The following is a 26,722-nucleotide window of genomic DNA, read 5'->3' on the forward strand; positions in this document are numbered from 1 at the left end:
TTGGCAATATTTAAATAGCCGCGAGAAGAACCTTAATTTAATTTGTGTCATTTACCAATTGGAGATAAATGTGGGTTGGATGTGATAACAAAGCAGAATGTGGCACAGGATAAAGACTGGAATAAAGAGAACAACCGAACCCCTCGATTAGATTCCAGTCTGTAACTCACTCCCGGGTATCTGTTATTCTGTATATAAACCACCCCGAACCCCTCGATTAGATTCCAGTCTGTAACTCACTCCCGGGTATCTGTTATTCTGTATATAAACCATCCCGAACCCCTCGATTAGATTCCAGTCTGTAACTCACTCCCGGGTATCTGTTATTCTGTATATAAACCACCCCGAACCCCTCGATTAGATTCCAGTCTGTAACTCACTCCCGGGTATCTGTTATTCTATATATAAACCATCCCGAACCCCTCGATTAGATTCCAGTCTGTAACTCACTCCCGGGTATCTATTATTCTATATATAAACCACCCCGAACCCCTCGATTAGATTCCAGTCTGTAACTCACTCCCGGGTATCTGTTATTCTATATATAAACCATCCCGAACCCCTCGATTAGATTCCAGTCTGTAACTCACTCCTGGGTATCTGTTATTCTATATATAAACCACCCCGAACCCCTCGATTAGATTCCAGTCTGTAACTCACTCCCGGCTATCTGTTATTCTATATATGAACCACCCCGAACCTCTCGATTAGATTCCACTCTGTAACTCACTCCTGGGTATCTGTTACTCTATATATAAACCACCCCGAACCCCTCGATTAGATTCCAGTCTGTAACTCACTCCCGGGTATCTGTTATTCTATATATAAACCATCCCGAACCCCTCGATTAGATTCCAGTCTGTAACTCACTCCTGGGTACATGTTATTCTATATATAAACCACCCCGAACCCCTCAATTAGATTCCAGTCTGTAACTCACTCCCAAGTATCTGTTATTCTATATATAAACCACCCCGAACCCCTCGATTAGATTCCAGTCTGTAACTCACTCCCGGGTATCTGTTATTCTATATATAAACAATCCCGAACCCCTCGATTAGATTCCAGTCTGTAACTCAAGTATCTGTTATTCTATATATAAACCACCCCGAACCCCTCGATTAGATTCCAGTCTGTAACTCACTCCCGGGTATCTGTTATCCTATATATAAACCATCCCGAACCCCTTGATTAGATTCCAGTCTGTAACTCACTCCCGGGTATCTGTTATTCTATGTATAAACCATCCCGAACCCCTCGATTAGGTTCCAGTCTGTAACTCACTCCCGGGTATCTGTTATTCTATATATAAACCACCCTGAACCCCTCGATTAGATTCCAGTCTGTAACTCACTCCTGGGTACATGTTATTCTATATATAAACCACCCCGAACCCCTCGATTAGATTCCAGTCTGTAACTCAAGTATCTGTTATTGTATATATAAACCACCCTGAACCCCTCAATTAGATTCCAGTTTGTAACTCACTCCCGGGTATCTGTTATTCTGTATATAAACCACCCCGAACCCCTCGATTAGATTCCAGTCTGTAACTCACTCCCGGGTATCTGTTATTCTATATATAAACCATCCCGAACCTCTCGATTAGACTCCAGTCTGTAACTCACTCCCGGGTATCTGTTATTCGATATAAATCTGCCCCACCCGCCCCCCTGAATTGATCTTTAAGCGCCAGCTGGATGGTTACGTGAATAGTGGGGAATAGAGGGACACAGACTGAGGGCAGAAGGGTTTTAGTTAGGGGCATCATGACTGGCAGAGGTTTGGAGGGCCGAAGGGCCTGTTCCTGCGTTGTACTGTTCTCTGATTTGATCTGTAAGTTGATGAGCAATGGAAGTATTAATTTGATTTCTGAGTGGTGTGGACCATGTTAGATTCATTCGGATTGGGTCACTTGCTGTTAAGTTTGTAGGAAGTGTCTATTGTAGTGATGATGTTGTGTGGTTTCCATGGTTACCTGGCAATTTGCCTCTTGCAGGCATTAACCCAGCACTTCTGGTATTTTTAAGAGTTTTCAAATAGTGCTAAAGCTTAACCAACATTGGTAATACTTACACGTGTTGGTATGGAATGTTCTGGATGTGTTGTCACGTACGCTCTCTGTGTTTTGAGGCCATCCCATCATCTGGGTTTTGGAAAGACAGCAAAGAGCAAAGTTCTGGCCCACAAGGAGCTGCTGGAGGAATCACTCCACTGGAGGCTGCCCACTCAGCACAGTCTATTACAAACACTGCCTCCTGTCAGAGAGAGGATGGCCTGGCTGGTTAGTCCTGGTGTCCTGAGAGGATCCAGCGGCCTGCAGGGTGATCAGACTCAGCCCACTGAGACAACAGCACCTGTAAACTCACCCCAGCAGCTTCATTCTGGTCGTTCACGAGGCACAGGGGGGGGTTCTTTCAGCCACCCTCGCCCCGAAACCGGAAGATCCCACCTCAGGTCAATGGACCTTTCCATGGTCTGCCTCTCGCCCGCTCGATTCCCATAGTGGACAGACAGAACAGGCAATTCACTCCACGGTGTCTGTTATCTGTTGAGGGCCACAGTGTCCAGCAGAAAAGTGAGGGTGGAGAAATATCCTAAAGTTCTCTTCATGATAAAATTGTTAAGATGAGGGTGAAACTCCTCATACCATTGAGTGGACAGAGTCCTTGACGAGTGAGAGTGTGGATGCGCCCGATAGTGGGGGAGTCCAGAACTAGGGGGTCAGAGTTTGAGGATAAGGGATAAACCTTTTAGAACTGAGGTGAGGAGAAATTTCTTCACCCAGAGGGTGGGGAATGTGTGGAATTCACTCCCACAGAAAGTAGCTGAGGCCAAAACATTGTCTGATTTCACAAAGAAATTATATACAACTCTTGGGGCTAAAGGGATCAAGGGATATGGGAGGGAGGGGGAGACCAGGATATTGAATTCGATGATCAGCCATGATCAAAATGAACGGTGGAAAATGCTCGAAGGGCCGAATGGCCTCCTCCTGCTCCTAGTTTCTACTTTGGAGCCGGAATTTTCAGGCTGCTCTTGCCAGTGGGATCTTCCAGTCCCACTGATGGGGAGCCCTGCCGTGGGAGCGGAATTTCTTTAACCACCCCAGGATCAGAGGATCCTGCCACCACCCAATTCCCAATCCTAGCTGACCAGACAGGGCTCCTGCCTTGGGCTTGATCTACAGGATCCAAGCTGATTGGAGGAGGCATAGCTCCTCCTCCAAGGCTTGATCTCATTTGCATCTTAGCCAAAAGACCCAGATGCCGCTTTTAAAAATTGCTTCAAATGAAGGTGAAATGTAACCTAATGACTTCAACCAAGTGCAGCACTGATAAGAACAGTCCTGCATTTATAAGACCCTTGTCAGACCCCACTTGGAGTACTGTGCGCAGTTCTAGTCGCCTCACTACAGGATGGATGTGGAAGCTATTGAGAGGGTGCAGAGGAGATTTACAAGGATGTTGCCTGGATTGGGAGGCATGCCTTATGAAGATAGGTTGAGGGAGCTGGGACTCTTCTCCCTGGAGAGGCGAAGGTTGAGAGGCGACCTGATAGAGGTTTATAAAATGTTGAGAGGTATAGATAGGGTGGATTCTCAGAGACTATTTCCCAGGGTTGAAATGGTCGCTACGAGAGGACACAGGTTTAAAGTGCTGGGGAGCAGGTACAGAGGAGATGTCAGGGGAAAGTTTTTCACTCAGAGGGTGGTGAGTGAGTGGAATTGGCTGCCGTCGGTGGTGGTGGAGACTTCTGGATGAATACATGGGATTTAATGGGATTGAGGGTTATAGATAGGCCTGGTAGGTATGGATATGATCGGCGCAACTTGTGGGCCGAAGGGCCTGTTTGTGCTGTAGTGTTCTATGTTCTATGTTCTCCAGATGTGGTCTCACGAGTGCCCTATCTAACTGAAGCAAACCCTCCCCACTTTTGCAATCAATTCCCTTCCCAATAACGAATAACATTCCATTAGCTTCTATGGAATCGGCGCAACTTGTGGGCCGAAGGGCCTGTTTGTGCTGTAGTGTTCTACGTTCTAGATACTACACTTGATCTTAGCCAAAAGGCCGAAGAGCGATGAGCAATGAGACTAATTGGTCTCCTAAAGAGTTGAAGCAGGTATGATGGGCAGAAGGGCCTCTCCTGCTCTGTCCCTCCTGTCTGTGATTCTATGTTGACCTGTTGATACTCACAAATATTTGTGTCTGGTGATTGGCAGAGAGTTCCTGCACTTTGTTTTTGATGCCTTCCTGGGTGGCAGGTACACTGACGAGTCCATTGCTCAGTAAGGTAGCCAGCTGGTCAATGAAGCTCTGGTGTAAGGCGTTGGCAGCTCGTGTCTGGTAGGTGGAGCTGCGCAGCCGGTCATCCAGGTCACTCACTTGTTTCTCGTTGCGAGCCTGTGCCTGGCACGCGGTGCCCAATGCCCGCTGGCAGTCCCCCAGCCTCTCACGGAGCAGTGCGTTTTCCTGTTCCACCTTCTTCTTCAGGAGCAAAGCTTCATCCCTCTCCTAAACAAACAAAGAACGAGTGTCACTCATGGCTCAGCTCAACTCTACAGCCCAGACTCACACACACACTCAGTGTGAGATAGGATCTTACAGTGCAGAAGAAGGCCATTCAGCCCATCGAGTCTGCACTGGCTAAAATCCCATTCAGGCCCTATTCCTGTAACCTCACATATTTACCCTGCTAGTCCCCCTGACAGTAAGGAGCAATTTAGTACGGCCAATCCACCTAACCCGCACGTCTTTGGAGTGTGGGAGGAAACCGGAGCACTCAGAGGAAACCCACGCAGACACGGGGAGAATGTGCAGCCTCCTCACAGACAGTGACCCGAGCCGGGAATCGAACCCGGGTTTCTGGCGCTGTGAGGCAGCAGCGCTATCCACTGTGCCACCGTGGCCTCTATCAGGTGGACAGTATTTGAAGAAGGGAGTTATTCCTGTCTCCAGATTATCATTCATCCCTCAACAACAATGGTTAAAAGAAACACTCGATTATCCGGTCATTATCACTTTGTTGCTTGTGGAATCCTGCTGTGCACAAACTGGCTCTGAATTTCCAACATTATCAGAATGTACAAAACAGGAGCAGGAGTAGACCATTCAGCCCATCAAGCCTGCTCACAGTTCAGTCCAATCATGGCTGGTCTTTGGCTCCAATCCCACTTTCTTGCCTGCTCCCTCTGTACCTTACTCCTGGAGTCTTAAATATCCTTCTGGGTTATGGAATCCCAAAGATTCACAATCCTCCAAGTGGATAAATTTCTTCCATCTCAATCCTAAATAATCAGCCCCTTATCCTGAGACTGCACCTCTGGGTTCCAGGTACCCCAGTACCTCTCAGTATTGACCCTGTCAAACCCCTTCAGGATCTTGTACGTTTCAATGTGATCACCTCAGCAGCAAAGAACATGGATCCAATAGACTGACCATCCTACAGTAACTGCACCTTACTGTGCTGGCTGTGGAGGTCATGAGAGGCTGCTACATAAATGCAGTCTTTCTTTATGGAGATGAGATCATTAGCAAAGGGGTGAAGGGAGAGGCTGAGAGAAGTTCCATCGCAGCACAGGAGCAGTCGAACTATTCCTGACACAGGGAATTGTTGGGATAAGCGGAGTACAAGCAGCGAAGGAAGCAGAATCCACAATAGAGTTTCAAAAGGGATAGGTTGTGTGTCTGAGAAAGAAAAATGTAGCACGGATGGGGTCTAATTGGATCATTCTTCCAGATCGCCAACACAATCAGCAGGAGACAAATCTCCTACTGTGTTCTAGGCTGATAGAAGGTTCACTAGGCTGATACCAGAGATGAGGGGGTTAGACTATCAGGAGAGATTGAATAGACTGGGTCTATACTTGTTGGAGTTTAGAAGGATGAGGGGGGATCTTATAGAGACGTATAAGATGATGAAGGGGATGGATAGGATAGAGGTAGAGAGATTCTTCCCGCTCAGAAAGGACAGTAGGACTAGGGGGCACAGCCTCAAGATAAAGGGGGGGCGGTTTAGAACGGAGTTGAGGAGGAACTTCTTCACTCAAAGGGTGGTGAATCTCTGGAATTCTCTGCCCATTGAAGTGGTGGAGGCTACCTCACTAAATATATTTAAGACGCGGGTTGATGGGTTTTTGATAGACAAGGGAATTAAGGGTTATGGGGAGAAAGTGGGAAAGTGGAACTGATCCACTTCAGATCAGCCATGATCTTATTGAATGGCGGGGCAGGCTCGAAGGGCTAGATGGCCTACTCCTGCTCCTATTTCTTATGTTCTTATGTTGTGAAGGTCTATTAACATCCGAAATTCAGACACAGAACCATCTGAGGAGCAGGGGGAAGCAGTAATAGGGTCTTGGATGTAACAGGACGCCTTCTCTGTCTGAACTAGAGAGTTTGTTTGACACTCTCTGAGGGAAGGAATCAGTCAGTCTGGATCTCCGAGAGTTAATGGGCCCTCTCCTCATCTTTATCTCCTCTGGGCATTGGTAAGAAATTTAAGCAAAAGAAATATATGAAAGTGCCTTACAAAAGTTTGGCTTATTTCTGAGGTGATTTTCATCTTGATGGTATTTGGAAAGATTTACATGGTAAATATCGAACTATTTGGTATTGTTTAGTTATTGTTCGTTAAATAAATGTGTTTCTCAGCTTTGAAACATGCTCCAAAAAGGCAATCTCTATTGACTCATCACAGGGATAAAATGGCATGTGAAAATACAAACCCAGTGCATTCTGGTGACACTGTCGCTGGTCTAATAATCCAGAGTCCCGGGTTCGAATCCCACCACGGCAGATGGTGGGATTCTAATTCAATATAAAAAATCTGGGATTAAGAATCACCTGGTGTCCATTGTTGATTGTCGGAAAAACCCATCTGGTTGATGAATTTCCTCGAGGGAAGGAAATCTGCCTCCCTTACCCGACCTGGCCTACTCCAGATCCACAGCAATGTGGTTGAGAGTGAGACAGGGAAAGTTTAATAGAGATGTAAGGGAAATTTTTTACACAGAGGGTGGGGAATGCCTGGAACGTGCTGCTGGAGGTGGTGGTGGAAGCAGATTCTCTGAGGCATCTGGATAGATACATGAATGGGCAGGGAATAGAGGGATATGGACCAGATAGAGACAAGAAAATGTTAGATTAGAGAGGCATCTGTGTCGGCACAGACTTGATGGGCCGAAGGGCCTGTTCCTGTTCTTTGTTCAATGTGATGGACTCTTAAATGCCCACTGAAATGGCCAAACAAGCCATTCAGATACAAGGCAGCTCACTACCACCTTCTAAAGGGTAACTAGGAATGGGCAATAAATGGTGGCCCAGCCAGAGACGGCCACATTCCGATCTTTCTGCCCGTTCACACTGCCTTCTCGCTGCAGTGAAGACAGAGATCTTGGAGCCTAATCTCCATTCACTGCAGCGGGATGGGGAAAGCCCACTGGTGGGAACGGACAGGACATTCCAGCCCGAGGTTATAACACTAGAATCGGGGGGGTCAGATCAATCAGGAAAAACTGAACAGACTGGAGGGGGGGTTTCTCCAGAAACGAGAAGACGGAGGGCGAGGTCATTAAGACAATATAAGAATTTGACAGTGCAGATAGTGTGAAGATTTGAGGGAGTCAAAAACCAGGGGACACAAATATAATTTGATTTATTATTGTCACATGTATTAGTGTACAGTGAAAAGTATTGTTTCTTGCACACTAAATAGACAGAGCATACCGTTCATAGAGAAGGGAAGGAGAGAGCGCAGAATGTAGTGTTACAGTCATAGCGAGGGTGTAGAGAAAGATCAGCCTAATGCAAGGTAGGTCCATTCAAAAGTCTGACAGCAGCAGGGAAGAAGCTGTTCCTGTGTCGGTTGGTGCGGGACCTCATTAGACAGTCACTGGTAAAGCCAACCAGGGATTCAGGAGAATTCCTTAGCCAGAGAGTGTGGAGAATGTGGAGTTTGTTACCTCGAGGAATAGTTAAGGTGAATAATAGAGATCCATATAAGGGACACAGGATAAGAGGTGGGATTAGGAGGAAGTGTTGATGGTAGATTGTGGATGAGGGTGGTGTAGAATATCAGCACTGATGTAGATCTGTTGGCCAAATGGCCTGTTTCTGCTGTCCACTCAGTAATTGTGTGTAGAAGGGTTATTGTAAAGTGTTGTGTACCTTTCTGGTGGTTTTCATGTCCTGACTGTAGGAGGCTGCTGTCTGCTGGGCTTTACCCGCGTCCGAGACAAGCTTCATCAGGGTTTGCCGGCCAGCCCTGAACTCCAGCTCCTGACTGGCCAACGTTTCCTCCAGCGTGGCTATCCTTGCCTCCCACAGGAGATGTTCCTGGAACAGCTCGGAGGCCTAGACACGGAGAACATCCACGCCATTCGTTCAAAACAAGACAGGTCCGGGCACAGGAAGCAGCCACAGAGACAGAATCAGGAAGAGATCATTGGCGAAGTACTGAGAGCAGAGACACTCACACTGTGTGCAGTCCCACCCCAGTGAGATTACAGTCACCCGCATAAAGAACCCCAGGACGTTTTACCACATTAACGGCACTATAGAAATGCAAGTTGTTGTTGTTAAAGCAACGTGAATCTCAGAATCCAACAAACCAAACATCTTAATTGTGGTTTATTGACTTTCAGCAAGTTTTTGACACACGCCCAGGGCCTCAGGGTTGGCAGCAGCTGGATTTCACACCCAGGGGTGGGTGTGGGGAGTGGTGGGGGGGGAGATGGTGAGAGGGGACAGAGGGATGGTGACGGTGGGTAGGTGGACAGTGAGGAGAGACAGAATGTGGTCAGGTTTTCCTGGTATTTTGTGGTCTGCTTGGAATTTTTCATTAGGATGAAAATCAAATCACCGCCACAAGGAAGGGGGTCTGTAGCTGCTAGTGGGGTGGGGGGGGCGTTTCCATTTGGGACCCCCAAGCAGTGGGAAGCAGGGAATGATGGTGGGGGGGGCGGGGGGGAGGGGGGAGGGGGGAGGCAGCATCTCAATCCAGGGAGTAGCACTATGCTAGCTTGAAAATCCCACTCCATCCCGAAGAAGTCATGAAGGAAGACCAACTACCTCCCCCACTACAGCTGCCGTGTTCCCTTGACTTGTTCCAATGCGACAGAACTGAGGGGCTGGATGGCCTCCTCCTATTCCTGACAGTGATCACTCTCAGAGAGGCTGACACACCTCATATCACTGCACTGAGCTCCCCATCTTACCTTGCTGGCCAGGTAGTCAAGCGGATCTCGCTGGCCCTCGGTGTCAGCGTTCAGGCCACGGGCAAGTTTCTCGATGCCTGTGCTCAATCTCTTCTCCATACTCGCTGCCATCTGCTCACTCTGCTCCCTCTCTCTCAGGTGCAGCCTGTGGGAGTAACCGGCAACCGTGTCACATTGTGGGGCATGCCTGAACCTCACTGATCCCAACACCCTGACCTCGATATCAAAGCCCTGTGAGAGGCAGCAGAGGTATCTCTCCTACCTTTGGGAAAAGATATTGACTATCTCGCTGATCTGTGCCCCTCATTATTTTATAGACCTCTATAAGATCACCCCTCAGCCTCCTACGCTCCAGAGAAAAAAGTCCCATCTATCCAGCCTCTCCTTATAACTCAATCCATCAAGTCCCAGTAGCATCCTAGTAAATCTTTTCTGCACTCTTTCTAGTTTAATAATATCCTCTCTATAATAGGGTGACCAGAACTGGACACAGTATTCCAAGTGTGGCCTTACTAATGTCTTGTACAACTTCAACAAGACGTCCCAACTCCTGCATTCAGTGTTCTGACTGATGAAACCAAGCATGCCGAATGCCTTCTTCACCATCCTGTCCACCTGTGACTCCAATTTCGGGGGGGGGGGGCGGGCGGCATGATGGCACAGTGGTTAGCACTGCTGCCTCACAGCACCAGGGACACTGTGTGCAGTTTGCACATTCTCCCTGTGTCTGTGTGGGTTTTCTCCGGGTGCTCCGATTTCCTTCCACATTCCAAAAATGTGCTGGTTAGGCTGCACTGGCCGTGCTAAATTCTCCCTCGATGTACCCAAACAGGCGCCGGAGTGTAGGGGACAATCACAGTAAATTCACTATAGTGTTAATGTAAGCCTACTAATAAATAAAATTAAACTTAAAATTTAAACTTAAAGGAGGGAGATCCTGTACCCCAGTGAGAGTCAGCACCTTCAGGAGAGGAGGGGGACCCTGTACCCCAGTGAGAGTCAGCACCTTCAGGAGAGGAGGGAGACCCTGTACCCCAGTGAGAGTCAGCACTTCAGAAGAGGAGGGGGACCCTGTACCCCAGTGAGAGTCAGCACATTCAGGAGAGAAGGGGGACCCTGTACCCCAGTGAGAGTCAGCACCTTCAGGAGAGGAGGGGGACCCTGTACCCCAGTGAGAGTCAGCACATTCAGGAGAGAAGGGGGACCCTGTACCCCAGTGAGAGTCAGCACATTCAGGAGAGGAGGGGGACCCTGTATCCCAGTGAGAGTCAGCACCTTCAGGAGAGGAGGGGGACCCTGTACCCCAGTGAGAGTCAGCACCTTCAGGAGAGGAGGGAGACCCCGTACCCCAGTGAGAGTCGGCACCTTCAGGAGAGGAGGGGAACCCTGTACCCCAGTGAGAGTCAGCACCTGAGTCTTTCCTCCAGTTCAGAGATCCTCTCTCTCAGCTCCTTGTTCTCATCCTGGAGGTGATGGATGCCGCAGTTTGCTGGGGATCGTGGTCTGGTCAAAGTGCCTGGCAGCTCCTGGGTGTTCCTCAGGCTCTGGTTCAGGGACTGGATGAGCGAGTGTTGATGAGTATCAAACTCCTTGTACCTCTCCTGTTCCCTCAGACGCAGCAATGAAGCCTCTTTCACTGTCAGTCTACCTCGAGGCTCTGTGACCTGCACAGGACATTGAATCAGAGTCATTACCAGCCTGACAATCGCTCAATACTGGCAGAATCTACACTTTACAGCCTGCTCCATTGGCTCTGACCTCCCGAGCTGCTGCAGAAATACACTCTTTTTATCTTGGGGAACTTCAATGAATTGTCCATTTTCATTAGGGTGAGGCCTGTAAAGATTGAAGAACAACTTCCAGAGCTTGTTATATATCCTGGGAGTGTCTGATGGGGGACAGTGTAGAGGGAGCTTTACTCTGTATCTAACCCCGTGCTGTACCTGTCCTGGGAGTGTTTGATGGGGGACAGTGTAGAGGGAGCTTTACTCTGTATCTAACCCCGTGCTGTACCTGTCCTGGGAGTGTTTGATGGGGGGGACAGTGTAGAGGGAGCTTTACTCTGTATCTAACCCCGTGCTGTACCTGTCCTGGGAGTGTTTGATGGGGACAGTGTAGAGGGAGCTTTACTCTGTATCTAACCCCGTGCTGTACCTGTCCTGGGAGTGTTTGATGGGGGACAGTGTAGAGGGAGCTTTACTCTGTATCTAACCCCGTGCTGTACCTGTCCTGGGAGTGTTTGATGGGGACAGTGTAGAGGGAGCTTTACTCTGTATCTAACCCCGTGCTGTACCTGTCCTGGGAGTGTTTGATGGGGGACAGTGTAGAGGGAGCTTTACTCTGTATCTAACCCCGTGCTGTACCTGTCCTGGGAGTGTTTGATGGGGACAGTGTAGAGGGAGCTTTACTCTGTATCTAACCCCATGCTGTACCTGTCCTGGGAGTGTTTGATGGGGGGACAGTGTAGAGGGAGCTTTACTCTGTATCTAACCCTGTGCTGTACCTGTCCTGGGAGTGTCTGATGGGGACAGTGTAGAGGGAGCTTTACTCTGTATCTAACCCCGTGCTGTACCTGTCCTGGGAGTGTTTGATGGGGACAGTGTAGAGGGAGCTTTACTCTGTATCTAACCCCATGCTGTACCTGTCCTGGGAGTGTTTGATGGCGACAGTGTAGAGGGAGCTTTACTCTGTATCTAACCCCGTGCTGTACCTGTCCTGGGAGTGTTTGATGGGGACAGTGTAGAGGGAGCTTTACTCTGTATCTAACCCCGTGCTGTACCTGTCCTGGGAGTGTTTGATGGGAGACAGTGTAGAGGGAGCTTTACTCTGTATCTAACCCTGTGCTGTACCTGTCCTGGGAGTGTTTGATGGGGGGACAGTGTAGAGGGAGCTTTACTCTGTATCTAACCCCGTGCTGTACCTGTCCTGGGAGTGTTTGATGGGGACAGTGTAGAGGGAGCTTTACTCTGTATCTAACCCCGTGCTGTACCTGTCCTGGGAGTGTTTGATGGGAGACAGTGTAGAGGGAGCTTTACTCTGTATCTAACCCCGTGCTGTACCTGTCCTGGGAGTGTTTGATGGGGACAGTGTAGAGGGAGCTTTACTCTGTATCTAACCCTGTGCTGTACCTGTCCTGGGAGTGTTTGATGGGGACAGTGTAGAGGGAGCTTTACTCTGTATCTAACCCCGTGCTGTACCTGTCCTGGGAGTGTCTGACGGGGGGACAGTGTAGAGGGAGCTTTACTCTGTATCTAACCCCGTGCTGTACCTGTCCTGGGAGTGTTTGATGGGAGACAGTGTAGAGGGAGCTTTACTCTGTATCTAACCCCGTGCTGTACCTGTCCTGGGAGTGTTTGATGGGGACAGTGTAGAGGGAGCTTTACTCTGTATCTAACCCCGTGCTGTACCTGTCCTGGGAGTGTTTGATGGGGACAGTGTAGAGGGAGCTTTACTCTGTATCTAACCCTGTGCTGTACCTGTCCTGGGAGTGTCTGACGGGGGGACAGTGTAGAGGGAGCTTTACTCTGTATCTAACTCCGTGCTGTACCTGTCCTGGGAGTGTCTGACGGGGGGACAGTGTAGAGGGAGCTTTACTCTGTATCTAACTCCGTGCTGTACCTGTCCTGGGAGTGTTTGATGGGGACAGTGTAGAGGGAGCTTTACTCTGTATCTAACCCCGTGCTGTACCTGTCCTGGGAGTGTCTGACGGGGGGACAGTGTAGAGGGAGCTTTACTCTGTATCTAACCCCGTGCTGTACCTGTCCTGGGAGTGTCTGACGGGGGGACAGTGTAGAGGGAGCTTTACTCTGTATCTAACCCCGTGCTGTACCTGTCCTGGGAGTGTCTGACGGGGGGACAGTGTAGTTTGATATGGTGTCTGCTGCATGTATGGGATATATGTATGATGATACAGCGTCTCCTGGTGGTGAGACTTGAAAACTGCTCCAAATTGGGATTTACTTCAACTCAGTTTGTTCAGTTTCTGCTTCAGACTGTGTTGTGTTCTGGCCATTCCTGACCTTTGGATTTTGCCTCTTGTTGCTCTCCTCATACAGACGGTGCACTGAATGCCAGGATGCAGATGGATTCAGGACATACGGTGTGGAATGCTGATGATGAAGTGGGATTGTCAGAGCTCCCATTCTGGGTGGTTCTTTGTGTGAGGAATCTGAGCGGATGTGAGGCAGGATTTAATGAGGCATGGGGAAATAGTGGCATCGACCTTGTGCCAGCTGCTATCAGTGACCCACCAGCATTCACACCTGTGTGTCTGAGGCTCCCACACTGAGCCCGTGTGTCTGAGGCTCCCACACTGAGCCCGTGTGTCTGAGGCTCCCACACTGAGCCCGTGTGTCTGGAGCTCCCACACTGAGCCCGTGTGTCTGGAGCTCCCACACTGAGCCCGTGTGTCTGGAGCTCCCACACTGAGCCCGTGTGTCTGAGGCTCCCACACTGAGCCCGTGTGTCTGAGGCTCCCACACTGAGCCCATGTGTCTGGGGCTCCCACACTGAGCCCGTGTGTCTGAGGCTCCCACACTGAGCCCGTGTGTCTGGGGCTCCCACACTGAGCCCGTGTGTCTGGAGCTCCCACACTGAGCCCGTGTGTCTGGGGCTCCCACACTGAGCCCGTGTGTCTGAGGCTCCCACACTGAGCCCGTGTGTCTGAGGCTCCCACACTGAGCCCATGTGTCTGAGGCTCCCACACTGAGCCCGTGTGTCTGGGGCTCCCACACTGAGCCCGTGTGTCTGGGGCTCCCACACTGAGCCCGTGTGTCTGGGGCTCCCACACTGAGCCCGTGTGTCTGAGGCTCCCACACTGAGCCCGTGTGTCTGGGGCTCCCACACTGAGCCCGTGTGTCTGGGGCTCCCACACTGAGCCCGTGTGTCTGAGGCTCCCACACTGAGCCCGTGTGTCTGAGGCTCCCACACTGAGCCCGTGTGTCTGGAGCTCCCACACTGAGCCCGTGTGTCTGGGGCTCCCACACTGAGCCCGTGTGTCTGAGGCTCCCACACTGAGCCCGTGTGTCTGGGGCTCCCACACTGAGCCCGTGTCTGGAGCTCCCACACTGAGCCCGTGTGTCTGGAGCTCCCACACTGAGCCCGTGTGTCTGGGGCTCCCACACTGAGCCCGTGTGTCTGGAGCTCCCACACTGAGCCCGTGTGTCTGGGGCTCCCACACTGAGCCCGTGTGTCTGAGGCTCCCACACTGAGCCCGTGTCTGAGGCTCCCACACTGAGCCCGTGTGTCTGGAGCTCCCACACTGAGCCCGTGTGTCTGAGGCTCCCACACTGAGCCCGTGTCTGAGGCTCCCACACTGAGCCCGTGTGTCTGAGGCTCCCACACTGAGCCCGTGTGTCTGGAGCTCCCACACTGAGCCCGTGTGTCTGAGGCTCCCACACTGAGCCCGTGTGTCTGGAGCTCCCACACTGAGCCCGTGTGTCTGGAGCTCCCACACTGAGCCCGTGTGTCTGAGGCTCCCACACTGAGCCCGTGTGTCTGGAGCTCCCACACTGAGCCCGTGTGTCTGGGGCTCCCACACTGAGCCCGTGTGTCTGGAGCTCCCACACTGAGCCCGTGTGTCTGGAGCTCCCACACTGAGCCCGTGTGTCTGAGGCTCCCACACTGAGCCCGTGTGTCTGGAGCTCCCACACTGAGCCCGTGTGTCTGAGGCTCCCACATTGAGCCCGTGTGTCTGGAGCTCCCACACTGAGCCCGTGTGTCTGGAGCTCCCACACTGAGCCCGTGTGTCTGGGGCTCCCACACTGAGCCCGTGTGTCTGGAGCTCCCACACTGAGCCCATGTGTCTGGAGCTCCCACACTGAGCCCGTGTGTCTGGAGCTCCCACACTGAGCCCATGTGTCTGGAGCTCCCACACTGAGCCCATGTGTCTGGAGCTCCCACACTGAGCCCGTGTGTCTGGGGCTCCCACACTGAGCCCGTGTGTCTGAGGCTCCCACACTGAGCCCGTGTGTCTGAGGCTCCCACACTGAGCCCGTGTGTCTGGGGCTCCCACACTGAGCCCGTGTGTCTGAGGCTCCCACACTGAGCCCGTGTGTCTGAGGCTCCCACACTGAGCCCATGTGTCTGGAGCTCCCACACTGAGCCCGTGTGTCTGGGGCTCCCACACTGAGCCCGTGTGTCTGAGGCTCCCACACTGAGCCCGTGTGTCTGAGGCTCCCACACTGAGCCCGTGTGTCTGGGGCTCCCACACTGAGCCCGTGTGTCTGGGGCTCCCACACTGAGCCCGTGTGTCTGAGGCTCCCACACTGAGCCCGTGTGTCTGAGGCTCCCACACTGAGCCCGTGTGTCTGAGGCTCCCACACTGAGCCCGTGTGTCTGAGGCTCCCACACTGAGCCCGTGTGTCTGGGGCTCCCACACTGAGCCCGTGTGTCTGGGGCTCCCACACTGAGCCCGTGTGTCTGGGGCTCCCACACTGAGCCCGTGTGTCTGAGGCTCCCACACTGAGCCCGTGTGTCTGGGGCTCCCACACTGAGCCCGTGTGTCTGAGGCTCCCACACTGAGCCCGTGTGTCTGAGGCTCCCACACTGAGCCCGTGTGTCTGGGGCTCCCACACTGAGCCCGTGTGTCTGAGGCTCCCACACTGAGCCCGTGTGTCTGAGGCTCCCACACTGAGCCCGTGTGTCTGAGGCTCCCACACTGAGCCCGTGTGTCTGAGGCTCCCACACTGAGCCCGTGTGTCTGAGGCTCCCACACTGAGCCCGTGTGTCTGGGGCTCCCACACTGAGCCCGTGTGTCTGGGGCTCCCACACTGAGCCCGTGTGTCTGGGGCTCCCACACTGAGCCCGTGTGTCTGAGGCTCCCACACTGAGCCCGTGTGTCTGGGGCTCCCACACTGAGCCCGTGTGTCTGAGGCTCCCACACTGAGCCCGTGTGTCTGAGGCTCCCACACTGAGCCCGTGTGTCTGGGGCTCCCACACTGAGCCCGTGTGTCTGGGGCTCCCACACTGAGCCCGTGTGTCTGAGGCTCCCACACTGAGCCCGTGTGTCTGGGGCTCCCACACTGAGCCCGTGTGTCTGGAGCTCCCACACTGAGCCCGTGTGTCTGGGGCTCCCACACTGAGCCCGTGTGTCTGAGGCTCCCACACTGAGCCCGTGTGTCTGAGGCTCCCACACTGAGCCCGTGTGTCTGAGGCTCCCACACTGAGCCTGTGTGTCTGGGGCTCCCACACTGAGCCCGTGTGTCTGGGGCTCCCACACTGAGCCCGTGTGTCTGAGGCTCCCACACTGAGCCCGTGTGTCTCAGGCTCCCACACTGAGCCCGTGTGTCTGGGGCTCCCACACTGAGCCCGTGTGTCTGAGGCTCCCACACTGAGCCCGTGTGTCTGAGGCTCCCACACTGAGCCCGTGTGTCTGAGGCTCCCACACTGAGCCCGTGTGTCTGGGGCTCCCACACTGAGCCCGTGTGTCTGAGGCTCCCACACTGAGCCCGTGTGTCTGGAGCTCCCACACTGAGCCCGTGTGTCTGAGGCTCCCACACTGAGCCCGTGTGTCTGAGGCTCCCACACTGAGCCCGTGTGTCTGGGGCTCCCACACTGAGCCCGTGTGTCTGAGGCTCCCACACTGAGCCCGTGTGTCTGGAGCTCCCACACTGAGCCTGTGTGTCTGAGGCTCCCACACTGAGCCCGTGTGTCTGAGGCTCCCACACTGAGCCCGTGTGTCTGAGGCTCCCACACTGAGCCCGTGTGTCTGGGGCTCCCACACTGAGCCCGTGTGTCTGGAGCTCCCACACTGAGCCCGTGTGTCTGGGGCTCCCACACTGAGCCCGTGTCTGGAGCTCCCACACTGAGCCCGTGTCTGGAGCTCCCACATTGAGCCCGTGTGTCTGGGGCTCCCACACTGAGCCCGTGTGTCTGAGGCTCCCACACTGAGCCCGTGTGTCTGAGGCTCCCACACTGAGCCCGTGTGTCTGAGGCTCCCACACTGAGCCCGTGTGTCTGAGGCTCCCACACTGAGCCCGTGTGTCTGGGGCTCCCACACTGAGCCCGTGTGTCTGGAGCTCCCACACTGAGCCCGTGTGTCTGGGGCTCCCACACTGAGCCCGTGTCTGGAGCTCCCACATTGAGCCCGTGTGTCTGGGGCTCCCACACTGAGCCCGTGTGTCTGAGGCTCCCACACTGAGCCCGTGTGTCTGGGGCTCCCACACTGAGCCCGTGTGTCTGGGGCTCCCACACTGAGCCCGTGTGTCTGGGGCTCCCACACTGAGCCCGTGTGTCTGGAGCTCCCACACTGAGCCCGTGTGTCTGAGGCTCCCACACTGAGCCCGTGTGTCTGGAGCTCCCACACTGAGCCCGTGTGTCTGGGGCTCCCACACTGAGCCCGTGTGTCTGGAGCTCCCACACTGAGCCCGTGTGTCTGGGGCTCCCACACTGAGCCCGTGTGTCTGGGGCTCCCACACTGAGCCCGTGTGTCTGGAGCTCCCACACTGAGCCCGTGTGTCTGGGGCTCCCACACTGAGCCCGTGTGTCTGATGCTCCCACACTGAGCCCGTGTGTCTGGAGCTCCCACACTGAGCCCGTGTGTCTGAGGCTCCCACACTGAGCCCGTGTGTCTGAGGCTCCCACACTGAGCCCGTGTGTCTGGAGCTCCCACACTGAGCCCGTGTCTGAGGCTCCCACACTGAGCCCGTGTCTGGAGCTCCCACATTGAGCCCGTGTGTCTGGGGCTCCCACACTGAGCCCGTGTGTCTGAGGCTCCCACACTGAGCCCGTGTGTCTGAGGCTCCCACACTGAGCCCGTGTGTCTGAGGCTCCCACACTGAGCCCGTGTGTCTGGAGCTCCCACACTGAGCCCGTGTGTCTGGGGCTCCCACACTGAGCCCGTGTGTCTGGAGCTCCCACACTGAGCCCGTGTGTCTGGGGCTCCCACACTGAGCCCGTGTGTCTGAGGCTCCCACACTGAGCCCGTGTGTCTGGAGCTCCCACACTGAGCCCGTGTGTCTGGGGCTCCCACACTGAGCCCGTGTGTCTGAGGCTCCCACACTGAGCCCGTGTGTCTGAGGCTCCCACACTGAGCCCGTGTGTCTGAGGCTCCCACACTGAGCCCGTGTGTCTGAGGCTCCCACACTGAGCCCGTGTGTCTGAGGCTCCCACACTGAGCCCGTGTGTCTGAGGCTCCCACACTGAGCCCGTGTGTCTGGGGCTCCCACACTGAGCCCGTGTGTCTGAGGCTCCCACACTGAGCCCGTGTGTCTGAGGCTCCCACACTGAGCCCGTGTGTCTGAGGCTCCCACACTGAGCCCGTGTGTCTGAGGCTCCCACACTGAGCCCGTGTGTCTGGGGCTCCCACACTGAGCCCGTGTGTCTGGAGCTCCCACACTGAGCCCGTGTGTCTGAGGCTCCCACACTGAGCCCGTGTGTCTCAGGCTCCCACACTGAGCCCGTGTGTCTGGGGCTCCCACACTGAGCCCGTGTGTCTGAGGCTCCCACACTGAGCCCGTGTGTCTGGGGCTCCCACACTGAGCCCGTGTGTCTCAGGCTCCCACACTGAGCCCATGTGTCTGGGGCTCCCACACTGAGCCCGTGTGTCTGAGGCTCCCACACTGAGCCCGTGTGTCTGAGGCTCCCACACTGAGCCCGTGTGTCTGAGGCTCCCACACTGAGCCCGTGTGTCTGAGGCTCCCACACTGAGCCCGTGTGTCTGAGGCTCCCACACTGAGCCCGTGTGTCTGGGGCTCCCACACTGAGCCCGTGTGTCTGAGGCTCCCACACTGAGCCCGTGTGTCTGAGGCTCCCACACTGAGCCCGTGTGTCTGAGGCTCCCACACTGAGCCCGTGTGTCTGAGGCTCCCACACTGAGCCCGTGTGTCTGAGGCTCCCACACTGAGCCCGTGTGTCTCAGGCTCCCACACTGAGCCCGTGTGTCTGGGGCTCCCACACTGAGCCCGTGTGTCTGAGGCTCCCACACTGAGCCCGTGTGTCTGAGGCTCCCACACTGAGCCCGTGTGTCTCAGGCTCCCACACTGAGCCCATGTGTCTGGGGCTCCCACACTGAGCCCGTGTGTCTGAGGCTCCCACACTGAGCCCGTGTGTCTGAGGCTCCCACACTGAGCCCATGTGTCTGAGGCTCCCACACTGAGCCCGTGTGTCTGGGGCTCCCACACTGAGCCCATGTGTCTGGGGCTCCCACACTGAGCCCGTGTGTCTGAGGCTCCCACACTGAGCCCGTGTGTCTGGGGCTCCCACACTGAGCCCGTGTGTCTGGGGCTCCCACACTGAGCCCGTGTGTCTGAGGCTCCCACACTGAGCCCGTGTGTCTGAGGCTCCCACACTGAGCCCGTGTGTCTGGGGCTCCCACACTGAGCCCGTGTGTCTGAGGCTCCCACACTGAGCCCGTGTGTCTGGGGCTCCCACACTGAGCCCGTGTGTCTGAGGCTCCCACACTGAGCCCGTGTGTCTGAGGCTCCCACACTGAGCCCGTGTGTCTGGGGCTCCCACACTGAGCCCGTGTGTCTGAGGCTCCCACACTGAGCCCGTGTGTCTGAGGCTCCCACACTGAGCCCGTGTGTCTGGGGCTCCCACACTGAGCCCGTGTGTCTGAGGCTCCCACACTGAGCCCGTGTGTCTGAGGCTCCCACACTGAGCCCGTGTGTCTGGAGCTCCCACACTGAGCCCGTGTGTCTGAGGCTCCCACACTGAGCCCGTGTGTCTGGGGCTCCCACACTGAGCCCGTGTGTCTGGAGCTCCCACACTGAGCCCGTGTGTCTGGGGCTCCCACACTGAGCCCGTGTGTCTGAGGCTCCCACACTGAGCCCGTGTGTCTGAGGCTCCCACACTGAGCCCGTGTGTCTGGAGCTCCCACACTGAGCCCGTGTGTCTGAGGCTCCCACACTGAGCCCGTGTGTCTGGAGCTCCCACACTGAGCCCGTGTGTCTGAGGCTCCCACACTGAGCCCATGTGTCTGGGGCTCCCACACTGAGCCCGTGTGTCTGAGGCTCCCACACTGAGCCTGTGGCGCTCACTGCCTGATCGTTTGGAACTTGCTGCACTCGTAAACCACCAATCAGAGAAACATTCAGCAGAGCGTGTGGTTGGATAACGGAGCATTTTACACTCTGGCCGAGATCCGAATCTAAAGAAACTGATCCAAAGACCAAAGACAGCACAGGAACAGGCCATTCAGCCCTCCAGGCCTGTGCTGATCATGGCGCCTTCTTAAACTAAAACCGTACGTACTTATAGAGTCCGTATCCTTCCATTCCCATCCTATTCATGTATCCGCCTAGTTACCCCTTAAATGTCACTATCGTACCTGCACTCGCCCCCTCCCGGGGCAGCGCGGTCCAGGCACTCACCACCCCCTGTGTAAAAAACCTGTCTCGCACATCTCCTCTAAACTTTTCCCCACACACCTTAAACTTACGTCCTCTCGTACTTGACTTTTCTACCCTAGGAAAGAGTATCTGACTATCCACTCCGTCCACACCCCTCATAATCGTGAAACCCTCCATCAGGTCACCCCTCAGCTTCCGTTGTTCCAGCGAGAACAAACCAAGTTTCTCCAACCTCTCCTCATGGCTAATACCCCTCAGACCAGGCAACATCCTGGTAAACCCCTTCTGTACCCTCGCCAAAGCCTCCACATCCTTCTAGTACTGAGGCGATTAGAATTATGCACAATATTCTAAATGAGGCCTAACTAAGGTTCCGTACAGCTGCGGAGTGACCTGCCAATTTTTGAACTCAGTGCCCCTGGCCGATGAAGGTAAGCATACCCCATGCCTTCTTGACCACCTTCTCCACCTGCATTGCCACTTTCAGTGATCGGTGGACATGTACGCCCAGATCCCTCTGCCTGTCAATACTCCTAAGGGTTCTACCATTTACTGTATAAATAGGATGGGCCTTCCCCACATCCCTTCAGTGTCTGTCCTGGGCTTATCCCAGTTTACTGATCCACAGTAACTGCACACAAAGGGATTCACAGGGATTTGCAGTGGGATTCAAATGGGATTTGCAGTGGGATTCAGCAGTGAATAGTGAGATAATCGATGGATTGGTTTTAATTTTCTAAAATCCCTGTGATTCTGGAAAGGTTCCATTAGATTGGAAGATAGCAAATGTAACTTTATTCAAAAAGGGAGAGACAGAAAGCAGAAAACTAGAGTCATAGTCACAGAGGTTTACAGCAGGGAAACAGGCCCTTCAGCCCAACTTGTCCATGCTGCCCTTTTTTTTCAAACCCTGAAGCTAGTCCCAATTGCCCACATTTGGCCTATATCCCTCTAGACCCATCGTACCCATGTGACCAAATGCTTTTTAAAAGGTAAAATTACACCCCCTCCTACTGCTACCTCTGGCAGCTCGTTCCAGACACTCACCACCCTCTGTGTGAAAAAATTGCCCCTCTGGACACATTTGTATCGCTCCCCTCTCACCTTAAACCTCTACCCTCTAGTTTTAGAGTCTAAAAGATATTGACTATCTAGCTGATCTGTGCCCCTCATTATTTTATAGACCTCTATAAGGTCAGCCCTCAGCCTCCTGCGCTCCAGAGAAAAAAGTCCCAGTCTATTCAGCACCTCCTTATAACTCAATCCATCAAGTCCCGGTAGCATCATAGCAAATCTTTTCTGCACTCTTTCTAGTTTAATAATATATTTTCTACAACTACAGAACATTAGCCTAATATCTGTCAAAGGGAAAATGTTAGAAGCCATTATTAATGATATTACAGCCGGGCACTTGAGATAGTTCAAGGTAATCAGGCAGAGTCAACATGGTTTTGTGAAAGGAATATCACGTTTAACCAACTTGTTGGGAGTTCTTTGAAGGAGTCACATGTGCTGTGGATAAAGGGGAATCGGTGGATGTACTGGAGTTAGATTTCCAGAAGGCATTTAGTAAGGTGCCACATCAAAGGCTATTGCAGAAAATAAAAGCTCATGGTGTAGAGGGTAACATATTGGCACGGGTAGAAGATTGGCTGGTTAACAGGAAGCAGAGAGTAGACGTAAATGGGTTTTTTTGGTTGGCAGGATGAGACTAGTGGTGTATCGCAGGGATCAGTACTGAGATCTCAACTGTTTACAATTTGTATAACAGTATGGTTGAAGGGATAGTTATTAAATTTGCTGACAACACAAAGATAAATAGGAAAGCAAGTTGTGAAGAGGACAAAAGGAGGCTACAAAATGGTATTGCAGGGTGGTTAAAGATTTAGCAAACAGATAATAATATAGGAAAATGTGAAATTGTCCATTTTGGGCCGGAAGAATAAAATAGAAGCTTATCTAAATGGATATTACACAGCTGTGAGATGCAGAGGGATCTGGGTGTCCTGCTGCATGAGTCTCAAAAAGCTGATATGCAGGTACAGCAAGTAATTAGGAAAGTTAATAGAATGTTATCATTTATTGTGGGGGGAATTGAATACAAAAGTAGAGAGGTAATGCTTCAGTTGCACAGGAGGTTCATGAGACCACATCTGGAGCACTGTGTACAGTTTTGGTCACCTTATTTAAAGAAGGATGTAAGTGCTTTGGAAGCAGTCCAGAGATTGTTTATCAGATTAATACCTGGAATGGACAGGTTGTTCTATGGGGAAAGCTGGGGTTGTATCCACTGGAGTTTAGAGGCATAAGAGGTAAATTGATTGAAACATATCTGATCCTGCGGGGTACTGACAGGGTGGATGTGGGGAGGACGTTTCTACTTGTGGGAGAATTTAGAACTGGGGTGAACTGTTTAAAAATAAGAGTTTGTCCATTAAAAATGGAGATGAGACAAAATAAAATCTCTGTGGGTTGTAACTTTGAAACTCTTTCTGAAAAGACGGTGGTAGCAGAGTCTTTGAATATTTTTAAGGTGGAGGTGGATAGGTTCTTGGTGACCCAGGGGGTGAAAGGTTATCTGGGGGTGGGTGGGAGACAGATTGGAGGTCACTATTAGATCAGCCACAATCTTATTAAATGGGAGAGCAGACTCATAAGAACATAAGAAACAGGAGCAGGAGTAGGCCATCTAGCCCTTCGAGCCTGCCCCGCCATTCAATAAGATCATGGCTGATCTGAAGTGGCTCAGTTCCACATTCCCGCTTTCTCCCCATAACCATTAATCCCCTTGTCTATCAGAAACCTATCTACCCGCATCTTAAATATATTCAGCGAGGTAGCCTCCACCACTTCAACGGGCAGAGAATTCCAGAGATTCACCACCCTTTGAGTGAAGAAGTTCCTCCTCAACTCCGTTCTAAACCGCCCCCCCCTTTATCTTGAGGCTGTGCCCCCTAGTCCTGCTATCCTTTCTAAGCGGGAAGAATCTCTCTACCTCTACCCTATCCATCCCCTTCATTTTCCTATACGTCTCTATAAGATCCCCCCTCAGCCTTCTAAACTCCAACGAGTACAGACCCAGTCCATTTAGTCTCTCTTCATAGTCCAACCCCCTCAACTCCGGTATCAGTCTCGTGAACCTCCTCTGCACTCCCTCCAAGGCCAAAATATCCTTCCGCAAATGCGGTGACCAAAACTGCACACAGTACTCCAACTGCAGCCTCACCAGTGCCCTGTACAGTTGCAGCAAGACCTCCCTGCTTTTATATTCTATCCCCCTCGAGGGGCTGAATGGCCTCCTCTCTAGTAGAGAGGGAGAGACACCTATAACATTGTGTGACCACAGCTCATTATGGGTGGATAGTGATGTCGCTGAGGGACACGTACCTTTGGTGAACCTGTCATTCCTGAGGTGGAATCCTCAATCCCCCTGTGAAGGGAAACAGACAAATCATTAACGTTCACACCCAGAGGACACTGAAGGATAATCCCAGGATTGTGGTTCCACTATAGAGACTATATCAACAAGACATCTCCCAGGATTACTCCTCCTCCTGCTAACTCATTAATCAGAACATCTGGAGAAATAGATCTGAAACTTTTAACTCTGCTTCACTCTCCAAGGTTCACATCTGCCAAGTATTTCTGGCATTTTCTGTTTTCATTTCATTGATAACCTTCCTTCCAGGATCATTACTGGAGAAGTTCTCAATGAACACACAATGTCCAGCACCATTCACAACTCCTCCGATATGTCATAAGAACATAAGAAATAGGAGCAGGAGTAGGCCATCTAGCCCTTCGAGCCTGCCCCGCCATTCAATAAGATCATGGCTGATCTGAAGTGGTTCAGTTCCACATTCCCGCCCTCTCCCCATAACCCTTAATCCCCTCGCTTATCAAAAACCCATCAACCCGCGTCTTAAATATATTTAGTGAGGTAGCCTCCACCACTTCAACGGGCAGAGAATTCCAGAGATTCACCACCCTTTGAGTGAAGAAGTTCCTCCTCAACTCCGTTCTAAACTGCCCCCCCCCCTTATCTTGAGGCTGTGCCCTCTAGTCCTGCTATACTTTCTAAGCGGGAAGAATCTCTCTACCTCTACCCTATCCATCCCCTTCATCATCTTATACGTCTCTATAAGATCCCCCCTTATCCTTCTGAACTCCAACGAGTACAGACCCAGTCTATTTAGTCTCTCTTCGTAGGCTAACCGTGTCCACGTGCAGCGAGACCTGGACAACATTCAGACTTGGGCTGACAAGTGGTATTCATGCTACACAAGTACCAGGGAATAACCATCTCCAACAAGAGAGAATCCAACCATCTTCTCCTGGGATTCATTATCATTATCCTTACTGAATCCTGCTGGGGGTTATCATTGACCAGTAACTGAACTGGACCCAGCCTTATAAACACAGTGGCTCCATGAGCAGGCCAGAGGCTGGGAATCCTGTGGTGATTAACTCACCTCCAGACTCCTCTGAACTACTCCAGCTTCGAGGAGCGTGGCCTGACTGAGCTGTGACACCAACCGAGCCCTGACTGAGAGACACCAGCTTGAGTGTGGGATCTGGGACCACCTCAGCTCTGAATCCCAGCTGCGCGTGGAACAACCTTCCCAGAAACCACAGTTTCCGCCTGGAAGACCGAACAGAGGGTGGGGAGGGAGGGGGAGGTGGGGTGGGGGCCTGGGAGTGTAATGGTGGACAGGGGCTGTTTCTCTGGGAGTTCCCGGACTCTCACCTCAGCCGGGTCAGTGTCCTGATCGCCTCGTCTTTCTTCAGCAGCTCCTCCTGATAGACCTTCAGTTGTTCCTCAAGCTGTGAACGGAAGAAAGACAAACTCAACCACTGACAGCTGGTGTGAATGGCAATGGGCAGCAACACCTCTGGGATCTTCCCATGCAGCACACTGCAAGCCAGAGCTTCCCCCCACATGAAGGCGTTGGTTACAGAGAAGGTTTATTAACTTCCTGCCAGTACTCACATCCATAAGTTTTACACTGGATGAATAATCCAATGGTCTGTATGTGTTGGCCATCACGAGTTTCACTTTTACAGAAGGGAAATGTAAATTCCAATGAAAGTTGGATTTAGCCGGAGCCCAACACCTGGAAACTGAACTCCAAACCTAGCAAGTACCCACTTCCTCCCAGGCACACAATCCCACCCTGACCCCCCCCACTCCCTGCCCCTCCCCTGAGCGGCTCCATTGGTAAAAGCCGCTGTGTGTGGGGGAGTTTGTTGGCTATCGGCAATGCCAGTCACACAGTCTCCGTGCAGAGTCTTCCTGAGGGTGTTGCAGACACAGAGAAAGGGGGAGGTGTCTCCTTTGGTCACTACAGAAACTGCACAAACACACTGTCACCGGAGAGCCGGGCAATTATCCTGACAATGGTTCAATCCCAGCCTCTACCTCAACCCTCTGCAGTGGCAACCAAATCAACAGAGAGGGCGAGGCACCCTTTAAAGGGATACCGCGTCACAGTGAACAGAATCTCAATGGAAACTTCAAACATCCACACAAAATGGGATTGGAAGGGGGACTGATGGAACACCCCCAGTCCCCCCCTGCAGTGCCCACAGGGTGTGGAAGACCCCGGTGGAGATCACAGACCTGGGGGCTCCCATTCCAGAGACAGCCGGCGGCAAACACATCCACAGAAGGAGGACAGACAGTCAGGATGGACAACCACCCTCAACCACCCACTGCCCGGATCTATCAATGGTCAGCTTGGACAGCTGCACGCTCCCCACCCAGTCCCTGATGGTGAGGGGGAAGCACTCTCGCATCGAGGGACCCCCAGCAGACGCAGCCAGGCAGTTCTGGATGTTTCTGGGCGAGGGGTGAGGGGGTGGAGGGTTTGCAGCAGCAGCAGCCCGTACAGGGAGGCCCTCCGCAACGGGCTCAGGGGTAGGGAGGGCTTTTGCATGAGGTAACTCAAATTGCAGGGTGCTGGCACCCGAGGAGGGGGTTCCGGACTGGGGCAGATGGGGCGGGTGCACTCAGACAGGAACCCACCACACCTGGGTATCCCCCAGTCACCAAGCCCCCCCCCCGGGGTTCGCGCACCACCATTATAAGATGTTGGATGGCATCGTTTGTGAGCCTGATCCAGTGTCCCTGGTTCTGGCCACCTGACCATAAGACCATAAGAACATAAGAAATAGGAGCAGGAGTAGGCCATCTAGCCCTTCGAGCCTGCCC

At 52.9% G+C, this 26,722-nt stretch overlaps 1 protein-coding gene across 1 annotated transcript in view; it reads right to left on the reverse strand.

Moving 5' to 3' along the window:
• LOC145352337 (coiled-coil domain-containing protein 170-like) overlaps window positions 1-25,555 on the reverse strand; it is a 48,255-nt gene extending 22,700 nt beyond the window's left edge. The window contains exons 1-7 of the mRNA XM_080202093.1: window positions 25,502-25,555; window positions 25,259-25,335; window positions 23,899-23,941; window positions 10,631-10,884; window positions 9,221-9,365; window positions 8,172-8,357; window positions 4,200-4,517 (exon numbers count right to left, since the gene is read on the reverse strand). Coding sequence (XP_080058219.1) covers window positions 4,200-4,517; window positions 8,172-8,357; window positions 9,221-9,365; window positions 10,631-10,884; window positions 23,899-23,941; window positions 25,259-25,335; window positions 25,502-25,555 — 1,077 coding nt within the window. The remainder of the gene's footprint in view (window positions 1-4,199; window positions 4,518-8,171; window positions 8,358-9,220; window positions 9,366-10,630; window positions 10,885-23,898; window positions 23,942-25,258; window positions 25,336-25,501) is intronic.
• Window positions 25,556-26,722: the final 1,167 nt, after the last annotated feature.

The sequence above is a fragment of the Carcharhinus amblyrhynchos genome, chromosome 14 (genome assembly GCF_965287045.1).
Source record: "Carcharhinus amblyrhynchos chromosome 14, sCarAmb.v2.hapA, whole genome shotgun sequence".
Taxonomy (NCBI): domain Eukaryota; kingdom Metazoa; phylum Chordata; class Chondrichthyes; order Carcharhiniformes; family Carcharhinidae; genus Carcharhinus; species Carcharhinus amblyrhynchos.